Consider the following 13,783-nt stretch of genomic DNA (forward strand, 5'->3'; position numbering starts at 1 on the left):
TTTTTAAATATTATATCTGACGTTTATAATCCAATACATTAAAAACTCGAGCACTTTAAACGATTTTAATAAAATAATTAAAATTTATATTTTATTTAGTATTTTTATTTAATTACTATTTTTCGTCATAACTTCTTTTTTCCAATACTAATTAATTTTTTGTTGAATTTAGACTCAAAATTTTATTATGCTATTAAGCTTCTTTTACATTGTTTTTAATCTTTATCGTACAAGATCGGATTACTAGTGACCGAACAATCCTGTTCGTGCAAGTTTCTTTGTCTTTCGATAATTATAAATTATATCATATTTTATTATTTTAAATGAAATTTCGATATTTATTCTAGAAAATTGAAAGAATGATAAATTTTTAGAGATTTTTGAATCATTCTGAATAGGTGAAAAAAATGAACGGATTCTAATGACTCGTGTTTGGACAGATGAGGCATCAAATTGTACCTTGTATTGTAAGGGTTAAATAATATAGATTAGCTTTTCTATGACTCTAAATATTAAAATTTACATATTTGATATTGGTCATGAAAAATTTTTCATTTTCATCTGGAAAACTTGGAAAAGTCAGGAAATTTTAAAATTTATTTTCTGTGGCAACTCTGTATTTAATTCGCAAACAAAGAGAAAGAAGAAACATTATTTGTATAACATGTTAAATTAGGTTTTAGGAGTCGATGATGGTACAAATAAAGTACAAGTTGGAACTCCATTTTCGTTATACATGAAAGCGATAACGGTTGTCAATAACAAGCATAGATATCAAAATAAAAGTTCTATGAGCACTGAAATTTCTTTAAAAAATTATTTAGCTATACAGGTACTTTTTTCTGTTAAATATAAGATAAAGTTATTAATTTTACATTCTAACATAATTTGTTTTTTGTTATATATAGGACATATATAAAAAACCGAATCTTTTTGCATTATTAGTACATTCGTTATGTCCTAATATATACGGCCATGAGATAGTTAAAGCTGGATTGATATTGAGTTTATTTGGAGGTAATGCAAAATGTACACAATTACGAGACGATATACATATTCTGTTAGTTGGAGATCCTGGTCTTGGCAAATCGCAGATGTTACAAGCTTGTGCTCGAATATCTACAAAAGGTATACGTGAGAAAACGAATAGTTTTCTAAGCTTCTTTATATAGTATATAAGTATTTTATATGGACATATATAAATATATAAATATATAAATATTATTGTTAAAAGGTGTGTACATCTGTGGCAATTCAAGTACATCCTCTGGATTAACAGTAACTCTTACAAAAGAAACGGGATCAAATGATTTTGCTTTAGAACCTGGTGCTTTAGTTTTAGCAGATCAAGGTTGTTGCTGCATTGATGAATTCGATAAAATGTGCTCTCAGCATCAAGTAAAATAACATGGATATTGTTTACAATATAGCAAACGTACTAAAATATGTGCAATAAATGAATGTTATTAATGTAGAAATTAGTGTTTAACAATTTTAACATTTTCAATAAATCATTTTTTAATTATATTGATACAGTATAAAGCTTTATAAATGACTAAATTATTTTTACATATATTATTCCAGGCGTTATTAGAATCAATGGAACAACAAAGCATTACTGTTGCAAAATCAGGTGTAATATGTTCCCTTCCTGCACGGATATCAATTCTGGCAGCGGCTAATCCTATCGGAGGCCAATATGATAAAAGCAAAACAGTAAATGAAAATTTGCATATAAGTCAACCTATTCTCTCACGATTTGATTTAATTTTTTTATTATTAGATAAACCAAATAAGGTAAATATTCGTAAATAAAATATTAGTGCAATATATAGAATGATTTTTATGCAGAACATCTTATTTCAAACAATCTAGCAGAATATCTTGAAAATTGAGCTAAAGATAAAAAAACGTTTTAGACAAATGTTATATGATCTGAGAAGGAATAAATAATGGTAAAATTAATTTGTCAAAAAATTGATTTTTAAGAGGTTTCTTTGCTGAAGATCGTTTTTAAGACAGTTTTTACGATTTTTTTTTCAAAGAACGCACAACCAATTAACTAAAATTTATATTTACTACTTAAAAGGTACAAAAACCTATTTTAGTTAAATTTATAACATTTATTTTATTTAATTAAATAAATTAAATAAATAATTTTGGTCAATCTAGTTTGTAATTAAATTAAACTAAAACAAATTTAATCATTCTTTTGAGAACGCTAAGTCAATACTATTCCAGTTGCGGGTTTCTCTAAACGTTTTATCGACAATTATTGCAATTAATTAGCGATAGCCGCAATGCGGCGAGTGCTGCGCTTTTTTCCAGGATAGTCCTGCCTGTGGCTGTCGCTAGTTAACGATAGCGACAATCAATAAAATCAAATTTGAAAAAGTAAGAACTTTATAAAAATTAAAAAATTAACTTTATAAAAATTAAAAGATTTTTTTAACTTTTAAAGGGATTCTAAAGACAATTAGTCGTAGTGTATATAGAACTTACATACAGATGATTTACATGTTATTGACATATCATATACTACTACACCAATATCTCAAGCACACATATACATAAATTTTCGTGTAACGATAACATTTTTTAATTGGATGTCTAAGTTCAATTCTAAAAATCCCACATTGTTTCTTCGTGCGAACTAGTAGTCTATGGACTACTATTTCGTAAATATGATACATAGATTTACGAGGTATTAGGAATCTACAGCATACAGTTAGCACTGGTACTAACTCTTGTTCAAATAAACTCAATGATAAAAATTTATAATAATACTGAATGATAAAAATAAAATTTAATAATTTCTGGACGTTTCGGCTCGACTTTGAGCCATCCTCAACATGTACGTATATAATTAATTACCGGCCTTCAAACATTGTATCGTTGTTAAGTGAATCGTAAAATACATATATTCTTCCTTCCAAATGCAAATTACGACCATGTAGTAAAGCGCGACCATCCTCAACATTAATCAATGTTATGACACTTCAATTTCATAGAGTGATGATTGATTGACCATCTCAATACTCACAGAACACAGCAATCCGCTTATATATAATAATAGTTCGTTACATTGATAATAAAAAGAATATAAAAAACCAATTGTATATTGCACATAGTCAAACATTAAGTTTAAAATATTAATCGACAAGGAATTTGTCATGTATCACAAGTTATACGTTCAAAAATATAACTGTTAAGTATATTGATCACGAAACAAAGTTTAAAAAATATAACTGAACTATTATTAAGTACGGATTGCTATGTACTATTTATAATAATCATTTATTATAATAATATTATTTATTATAATAATCATTGTCATTAAAATATTTGGATAGAAATTTACATTACAAGCATATTAACGATGATGCAATTATTGCGACGTGTTTATTAAGATGTTATGAGAGCGTGTGAGAGGCTAAATAAAAATTGTCGTTATTAGGATAAAAGAGTATAATAAATAAATTATAAAATAATATAAACAATAAAATAAGAGATATTAAGAATAAAACATAAAAATATCAATCTTTCTTAAATAATTCATGATATAAAAAATTCAATACATATCAGTATCCTCCTGTAATTTTAATTGACCATGGTGCGACTCAATAATGGCATTTCGGACCACGCGCTTTTATATTTAAACCGCTCTTGCTTCGTTAATTTTTTGTATCCTTAAAACTTCACAAAAAATATTCTTAAATACATTGTATATTTCGAGAAAATGAAATAATTTTATCAAAAGAATTCTCTTCTAAGATCATTGCCATTTTTAAAATAAAATTATATAAAACATTTTTATTTATCGAGCTCAATGTTTAAGATATTTAGCTGGATTTAAAATGGGACTTTATATAATAATTATTATAATTATTTTTTCTCTATATATAATAGCATTTTGATAACCTATTATGTAAACATATCATGACTGTTCATACCAATTCACATACAAATTCCAATGAAGAAATTACGAAATTATTTTTCCACAATGAATGTGCTTTGAGGTAAGAAAAGTGATATTCCATTTCTTTTTAATAAAATAGATTTTTTTATTAACAACAATGATTTTCAAATTTGTTATTAATAATTTTCATCATAATTTAACTTGTTTATTAGGAGAAATGGGAAAACAAAATGGAAAAAAATATTTTTAATAAATTTTGTCATATTAAATAAAATTTAAATTTATCAATGAAATGCAGAAATTTACATATTGTTCTATTTAAAAAATGAAGAATATCGCTATGTAACAAATAACAATCTTTTTAAATCAAATAAATTTTATTTGATTTAAAAAAATAATGTTTAAATCCAAGAAATTTTTTCATTTAATCGAAATTTTTTTAAATTGAAGCAATCTTTTCTCTGGATGTGAGTAAAACAAAATAACGAGATTACTTTAAAACACTTATAAAAATGAAAAACTAACTCCTTACACCCTCTCCCCCTCTCCCCCCCCCTCCTCTCAATATACAGCCGTAAAGGACACGTAAAGTGCATTTATCAGCGTTTACTCAATGCGCATGCGTAGCCTATTTTCTTGTACCTACATCTATTTCCACCAATGTAGATTAATTTTAATCTCAGTCCAACTTATTTTTTTTCTCATTTTTAGAACTAAAAAAAGATGAAGAGTAAGTGGAACCGAAATTAAAATTAATTTACATTGTGGAAATGGATATTAACGTGTCTTATGGTTGTTTACTAACTTAAATCAGAGAGGGGAGAGGTAAAGATAGCTACTAATACATTTTTATAAGTATTTTAAGTGATTATTTCATTTATCTCATTATTTTGTTCAAATACTCTTTCAGAAATGACATGCAGAAAAACTTTAACATGCTATTTCTGGTTTTATGATACATAATTCTGTATTACTGGTGACTACACAGTCTTATTATTGTGTCTTATAAAATCGCAATGTGACTCAACGAATTGGAAATAAAGGCCTTAAACGGTTAAGTTGGATCTTTGAAATACTTTTATGCGAATTTATATATCTATTTATACATATATGCAATTTCTCAAACTGTGCATCGAATTAATTTTTAGTCTTGAAATGCAATTCTAATAGAGCTAGAGTAGTAATATCACAAATTAAATTGACAAGCAATTTAATTATATTGATGATCATAAGATATTTTAGATTGATCTTAATATTTTGATGCTGATAAGCATCCTAAAATCTGTAAATAATTTTATTACGAAAAATGTTATCGGGGATTGAACCCGAATCTTTTGCATTCCAAGCGAGCGTCCTAAGGTTTTAGATCACCAAGAGACATCAGTAATTCTTCGCAATAACTCATACATATGAAAGTATTTAAAAGGTGTATAAACAAAGTATTCTATTACAGAGTATCCCGAATTTAAATGGCAAACTTGGGGAGTGTGTAAGGGATCAATAAAAAGAAAAAAAAATCCTTTAGAAATGTGCTTATTTTTGCTACGTTTTAAAGAAAATTGCCAAAAAGAAAAGAAAAGAAACGAAATATAATTTTCATTTTTGTACTTATTACTTATTTATTCACACTTATTTATTCACATTGTCACCCAATTGACCCAATCAGCAATATTTAATGTAAAAATATTAAATGTTTAAAAACTATTTTTTAAATATTGTGTGCTGATTGAGCACTTGCTTAATGCAGATATTGTTCAAAATGTTGGCCTCTTGTAGCAATGCAGATGCATTGCATCTTGTATGAACAGCTTATGTTGCAACTAAAGACTGATTTGGTCAATGTAATGACTCACCGATCTAGTACTCTTCTGTCTGGAAGTCAGCGCGCTCTACTCTTATCTCTCTATCTTATACTGTTTCTAAAGCATTATTGCTGAAATCGTACGCGAAAACAATAATATTCCGCTTTAAAAATAATATTTCGAAAATTACATTTTTTGGGAATTTTCTCTAAAATGAAACAAAAATTAACGAATATCTCTCTAAAGGATTTTTTTTTAGTTTATCGATTCCTTACATGCTTCTCAAGTTTGGCCAATTAAATTCAAGACGCCTTGTGTATAAGTTATCACGAAGAATATTATAAGGCTTCGATGGTTTAAAGGCTTAGGATGCTTGTAAAGAATGCAAAACGATCCAGGTTTGCCTGGCCGAAGTATTTTTCACGAATATTTTTCACAATAAAATTATTTACAAATTTTATAATGATTATGAGCAGTATATTAATTTTCACCGTGTATACATTTTTTTAGTACCCATTATACTGGAGTCATTCATGTCCGGCGTATTTTTTTTAATGGATTAAGTTCAAAAAATATTTTAAAAATTCATGTAGCTTCCTTAACTATTCTGAATGAAAGATTTATATATAACAAATCTATTTGTTTAAATATTTTATTTTTACAAACAAATGTATATGTAAACACAAATGTGAATATGATAGTGGTACATTAAAAAATTTGTAACTTTTAATCAAATCGATGAAATCTAATAATTAAAAAAAGAAAATAAAGTTCAAAGTTCATATTTTAAGAGAAAAAAATATGCTAACAAATTTTTTTAATTTAAAGGCTTAAGCTCGGGACATAAAATCTTACAATTTCGAAACTTATAAAAATAAGCGTTCTTATGAAAAATTGACATTTAATAACTTTACAAAATTTTTATTCAAAATCTGTAATCTCATACACTTTCGTAAATAAAAAAATATTAGGTGTGAGAAAAAGTTCGTGGCGTTACATCTAACGGGAAAAACGCCACGAACTTTTTCCCACACCTAATACATATGGCATGATAGATGTAAAAGAACAAAGAAATCGTTCTCTTACAATGTCATCTCTTTTGCAGAGCTTGACATTTTTGATTTGACATTTTTATTCTAAGATAACATTGAATAAAAATTTTTTCGTTATGTGCTTTACTTATAAAAATAGTCAAGAAATACGAAAAAAATCATTTTCTTATTTGTATGAAATATGCGTTGAGTGTATACGGGGATCATTTGTCCTCACTCGATTTTGAATATCAGAGAAAATGATATCCATTGTTGGGGGCCATTTCTTCCTTCACGTCACAAATTTTTTTAGGAGCAGAACGGTGCGCTTGTACTCACTTGTTTTCAAAATATTCAGGACTGCGTTCAGGAATTATGCCCAGATAATTTTTAAGCTATAGATTACATTACGTATATTATAACAAAAATGCATACATAGTTATCTAGGCGTAATTCCTGAACGCAGCCCTGAACTATAAAAATCGCCTAGACACAAATGATACCCGTATATACGGCGAGGGTTAGATTTAATCTAAGATATTTCATAAGCGTTAATATAATTAAATTGCTCGTCAATTTAATGTGTGATATTATTATTTTAATTCCATTAAGTCATGTATATGTATACTTAGCGAACGAACAGTGAACTAAACAAAAAGTGAATGCAAAACTTTATGATATTATTTGTTGTACATAAAAGTTGCATAAGTTTAATTGTTATGTGCAACGAACGTTGAATCTGATCGAATGCTAGTATTCAGTATAATCTAGAAAAAGAATAAACTGCTTACAAACACAAACACGAACATTCGGTGTTTGTTCGCTAGATGTAATACGGTTTTAGAATTGCATTTCAAGACTGAAAATAAATTCGGCGCATAGTTTGAGAAACTGGATATGTTCTATGTATATTCTATGTATAAATTCACATAGAATTATTTCAGCGCTAAATTTCCAGCTTGATCGTTCAGGATTTTTACTCCCAATTCCTTAATAATTTTGTTGTAATTATTTTTTATTTTAAATAAAAGTGAATTTAACTGTGAAATAAATATTTTCAGAAAAAAGCTGATGTTGCCATTGGCCTCTGAAATTATACCACAGTCTATTCTTCGAACTTACATTTCCTATGCCCGAGAATATGTGAAACCGAAATTATCCGTTGAAGCCGCAACAGTATTACAAAATTATTATTTAAAACTTCGAGCGAAAAAAGAGCAATTTAGTAGCATACCAATATTCAATAGACAATTAGAAGCTATGATTCGATTAACTGAGGTTTAATACTTTATATGTGTCATAAATCAAAATATATCAAATGAGATAATTTATATCATTTTATTATAGGCTAGGGCAAAACTGGAATTACGTATGGAAGCAATTGAATCGGATGCATTGGACGTAATAGATATATTGCGATATGCAATGATAGATACAATAGAAGATGATCATGATGTAATGCCAAAATTACATTCTGATGGAAAATTAACAAATAGAAAGGTAAATTGTGCATATGTGCATGTGTGTACATGTTTTTATTTAATAAATTATTTACATTTATATGAAAAATTAAAATGTCTACATTTAATATTCTTTATTTATAATAATTCTTTCTTACAGCTAAAAACATTCATAAAGATACTAGAAAAAAAGGTAACTGCAGATAAGGAACACATATTTTCAGTAAAAGAATTGGAAGCACTTGCAGTATCTGAAAATATTTTAATGGACAATTTAACTGTTTTAATTTCAAAATTAAATGAAGAGGGTATTTTATTAAAAATTAGAAAAGATATGTATAAATTTATTCATTATACTTCATAATGTAATATAATTCTTATATATAGTGTAATATAAAAATTTAATATGTAAAATATGTGATATTAATTATGCAAAAATAAATATAAGTTTATTTTTCTAAATTTATATAAATTTCTGTTACATAATAATTACATAAATTATATTGTGAAAATATTATATATCAATATGTGAAAATATTATTTATTCTAGTATTTTTTATTCTAAATAATGGTATAAAACAACAATAATATCAATTTGAGGCTAATAAGAATCAACGCAGGACGAGATGCGTAATCTTATTAACGTGAAATGATGACTTAATTCTAATATCTCTGTGATATCTTCTTTATTCACAATCGTCTTAAATTTATTCTCTTTTGTTGAAGAATATGATATTAAAAATCATGGTTCTCAATTTTTGTCTTCACCAACACTATTGTTAATATTCTCCTGTTCAAACTAAATACGTTTGAGAAACAAATATTTAAGTCGATAGTGAATTGAAAAAATATGAATTACAAGTCGTAACATTTTTGCCATGAAATTTAGGATCTGAGAATAAAATATCTCTGTCAATCATTTCTATCACTGTGCTCTTTTTCTGAGAAATTGAAAAGATAAATAATTAAGGTATCGCCCTGAAAACGAGAGTTTGTGATACCAGTTAAATTCTAAAATATTGTTATTTTTAATTATAGTAAAGTCTAAAAAATTAATTCTCTCACCTCCATTTTCCATTGTAAATTCGAGTCTGCTATGAAATGAATTAAAAGTTTTTAATATGTCATCAAAGTTAAAAGGAACTGCCAATATTATCATCTACATATCTCAGGTAAAAAGGTAATCTTAATATCTTAAGAGCTCAGATTTCTAAATCTTATAAAACCAAATCTGATCAGAGAGAATGCAGCAAATCCGTCGGTACCAAAATTTTATAATATTCATCATTGAAGCTGAAATATCAAATCTAATACTAATTTAACTGCTTGTATAATTTAAGTGATATCATATCATACTATTTGTAATTCATACTCTTTTAAAAAATAACTCCAGCGAATTTTAATACCATTTTTTAACTGTCGACTTAAATATTTGTTTCTCATACGTATTTCATTTGAACAGGAGAATATTAACAATAATATTAGGACAAAGATCGAGAACTATAGTTTTTAATATCATATTTTTCAACAATAGAGAGTAAATTAAGGCGATTTAGTACTAAGCTTAGTATTAACACATTACATACGTATTTACATATGTACATAATATACTTACATACATACATAGATATACATAAAATTACATCTTTATTAGGTCTATTCTTATTTCTGCATTCTCTGAACTGATACAACTGTAGTACATAATACAATAAATGAAGAACAAATATACATTTTATTTCAACTTATTGCATCATGTGCACCGATAGATAATGCAGGAATAAAAAGCAGACCTTACAACGATGTCAGCGTGCTAATATAGGGGAAAATGGGGGAATTGTGCACACTTAAAGGGAATTCATTGCTGTGATTGATATAATTTTTGAAGTTGAAGTCAATATAAACACAGAAATACAAAGTAAACATTCTTTTAATGATGATATGCATTCTTACATTGAACAATTTTTCATTCGATAATTATTTATCGATAAATATTTAGCAAAAAATAAAAAAGCAAAAGCGAAAAAATTTTTGCATTTTGGATAAGTGTGCGCATGGATTGGATAATTGTGCGCAAATCGTAAGATATAAAATATAAAATTAATAAAATAAATATTTCATGGAAAATGTTTATAAAATGTTGATAAAAAAATGAAAATTCTGTTATTATATCAATGTTAATACAAAATTAATATAAACTTTGAAAAAATAATATAAACATTGAAAAAATTAATTATTTAAAAATCGCATATGTAATTCTCATCAGGTCCACTGCATTATTCTTGGAGCCGTTCGGAATACAGGCAGCATTGAAACTATCCAATCGACACAAACTAAAAGTAATATAATGTTAATGTCAACAATATAATTCTCAAGCAACACATAAAAATCAAAATAATGTTTAAAGTCAATAAACAATCAAATTTTGTATCCAAAAATCATCATTTTGACATTGAAGTACATTTCGATTTAGGCTGCGTTCCATTTAACGCTCAGAACGCTCGTGAAATCATTTCATCTTTAATCAAATATTAAACAAATGTCGTTAATCAAATGTTAAATAAGGACAAACGATGTTCGTGAGCGTTGCGAGTGTTAAGTGGAACGCAGCCTTATGCCCGTATTCATAGTCAGACCTTGTACTTAAGGCTAATTTATCTTTAAATGCTCAGCAGCCAATGAAATACTTCGTAAAGATAAATTTAAGAACGCCTTAAATATAAGGCCTGACTATGAATACGAGTATTAGTGTGTTCCTTGGGCTATTAGCACCATGTGTTGTTATATTTACATTGTGGAATACAAAATCATTAATATCATGTTATTTTTAGTTTATCAACTGAACAGAGTTCCATATCTTATTCCGAATTCTTCGCAAATAGTACATTTTTTATTGAGAGGAAACTAAAATCTTGCATATGAGTCTGCTACATTCATGTGTAACGATTTATTTTTAGATATAAAACTATTATCTATTTTTAGATGTAAGACTATTATCAGTTTCTAGTAAAGCGAAAGAAATTTTCAATTAATAGGGTATTTTTTTATTTATTTCAAAAAAATAAATAATTTCATTTTATAATCTAATCTTAGAAATTTACAACTCTGTATCGTTGGGAATTAATTTTCGACACTCGGATTGCTCGAAGATCACGTGATCAAATTCGCCATTTGTTAGCTCGCATCTCAGATTACAATGCCGAATACACCTAATGTATCCAACTGATTCGTTAATACATAATGAACATCCATCTCGTTTAATATTTCTATTTTACAAATAGTGTATTTGAACTGTTATAATGTCTAAGTCTACAAACGCTCAAACAAATGTTATCAAAGAAATTGATGAAGTATATTGATGAAGTATATTAATATTTAATGAGGAAAGTAAATTTTAATTCTTTTTTCTTTATGAACTTGAGATTATATATTTGAAAACAAAGAATTTGCTTAATTTTTAGATTAAAACTTATTAGGTATAGTAAAAAGAAATCCATTATTTTTGCATGAAATTGAATGGAAAAATAATGGATTTCTTTTTACTACACCTAATATGTTGCACATATAGAAATAAAATCAAATATTAATATATTATATATTAAAGACTATATTAATATATTAATATATTAATATATTAAAGACTCTAACGAATATTAATCAAGTAATATAACTTATAAATTTCAAATTGTTGAAATCTATTTTGTAATGTAGTATTTTCTTTTAAGAAAACACCTTATGTATTAGGTGTACAACTTTGCTTCCACCGTTTTCCTATAGATGGCTTTAGCGGTAAGTGGTGGTCGAAATAAATAGATCATAGACGTCATACAATAAATTTGGGCATCTGTCAACATAACCCCATAGAAACATTAGTCGATTTGTCTGCATCATAAAGTTATTCTCTTATCTAATCTATATAGATTAAAAATGTCAGTTTACGAGCCAAATTCTCGTCATTTGCGGGAGGTTTTAATTTTTTGCTTCAATATGAAGAAATCTGTGGCTGAGGCTCATCGAATGCTCTCAAATACTTATGGTGAGGCCACTATTAGTGAAAGAACGTGTCGTGAGTGGTTTCAACGCTTCAAGAACAGTGATTTTGACGTCGAAGACCGGTATAGCGGTGGAAGAGAGAAGGTTTTCGAAGATGCAAAATTGGAGGCATTACTTGAGCAAGATTCGTGTCAAAATCAAGAAGAATTGGCACGATCATTGGGAGTGACTCAACAAGTCATTTAAAAACGCCTCAAAGCCAATGGGAATGATTCAGAAGCAAGGAAATTGGGTGCCGTACGAATTGAAGCCGAGAGATGTTGAACGGCGTTTGTTTGCTTGTGAACAGCTGCTTGAAAGGCAAAGACGGAAGGGATTTCTGCATCGCATTGTGACTGGGGACGAAAAATGGGTTTATTACGATAATCCCAAGCGCAGAAAATCATGGGGAGTTCCCGGCCATGCTTCCACGTCGACGGCCAAACCGAATATTCACGGCTCCAAGGTCATGCTCTGTATTTGGTGGGGACCAGCTCGGCGTAGTGTATTATGAACTGTTAAAACCGACTGAAACAATCACAGGCGATCGATATCGAACGCAATTGATGCGTTTGAGCCGAGCATTGAAAGACAAACGGCCGCAATACAACGAGAGACACGATAAAGTGATTTTGCAGCATGACAATGCTAGACCCCATGTTGCGAAAGTAGTCAAGACATACTTGGAAACGTTGAAATGGGAAGTCCTACCCCACCCACCGTATTCTCCAGACGTTGCTCCCTCTGACTATCACTTGTTTTGATCAATGGCACATGGCCTGGCTGACCAGCACTTCCGGTCTTATGAAGAAGTAAAAAATTGGATTGATTCGTGGATAGCCTCAAAAGATGATCAGTTTTTTCGACACGGGATTCGTACGCTACCTGAAAGATGGGAGAAAGTAGTGGCCAGCGATGGACAATATTTTGAATCATAAATGTATAACCAGTTTTTTACAATAAAGTCTCGAATTTCGGAAAAAAAATTTCGGCGGAAGCAAAGTTGTACCTAATATGAATCTGCTATATTCATGTATAACGATCTATTTTTAGTAGTATATAAGATTATTATCAGTTTTTAGTAAAGCGAAAGAAATTTTCAATAAGATATTTTTTATTTATTTTATAAAAATATACAATTTCATTTTATAATCTAATCTGTCCTTAAAGGATAGTTCTGTATCATTTAAAATTAATTCTTGGCATTCGGATTGCTCGAAGATTGCGTAATCAAGCTCCCATTAGTTAGCTCACATCTCAGATTTAGAGCCGGTTGTTTCATCTTTTAGTAAATTTTACCTGTGAGATAAATCTGGTAATCCGCACATGTGATTGGGTAATTTTGCTACTTATCCAATATGTAAAATTTATCAAAAGATGGAACAATCGGCTCTTACATTACCGAATGCACTTTATTAAATCGGTTCTACATTAGTTGCAAATCGATTGCAAATTTGTTGCGACAGCTAATCTGAAGTTTGCATTTTGAAATCAACGCTTCATATTGGCTGTCGCAGGCCATAGTTTACATGTGCATTTGAT

At 28.3% G+C, this 13,783-nt stretch overlaps 1 protein-coding gene across 2 annotated transcripts in view; it reads left to right on the forward strand.

Annotated features, from left to right (window-relative positions):
- The window catches only part of LOC108690256 (DNA helicase MCM8-like), a 19,324-nt gene extending 10,650 nt beyond the window's left edge, over positions 1-8,674 (forward strand). Inside the window, exons 7-14 of one of the 2 annotated variants that reach the window (XM_018197449.1) lie at positions 677-832; positions 909-1,128; positions 1,235-1,398; positions 1,585-1,797; positions 3,910-4,019; positions 7,814-8,030; positions 8,100-8,252; positions 8,373-8,674. In XM_018197449.1, the coding sequence (XP_018052938.1) occupies positions 677-832; positions 909-1,128; positions 1,235-1,398; positions 1,585-1,797; positions 3,910-4,019; positions 7,814-8,030; positions 8,100-8,252; positions 8,373-8,576 (1,437 nt within the window). In that variant the 3' untranslated portion in view covers positions 8,577-8,674. The remainder of the gene's footprint in view (positions 1-676; positions 833-908; positions 1,129-1,234; positions 1,399-1,584; positions 1,798-3,909; positions 4,020-7,813; positions 8,031-8,099; positions 8,253-8,372) is intronic. The other variant, XR_001931874.1, reaches the window with a different exon arrangement.
- Positions 8,675-13,783: the final 5,109 nt, after the last annotated feature.

This window comes from Atta colombica, unplaced genomic scaffold (assembly GCF_001594045.1).
Source record: "Atta colombica isolate Treedump-2 unplaced genomic scaffold, Acol1.0 scaffold300, whole genome shotgun sequence".
NCBI classification, from domain to species: Eukaryota; Metazoa; Arthropoda; class Insecta; order Hymenoptera; family Formicidae; genus Atta; species Atta colombica.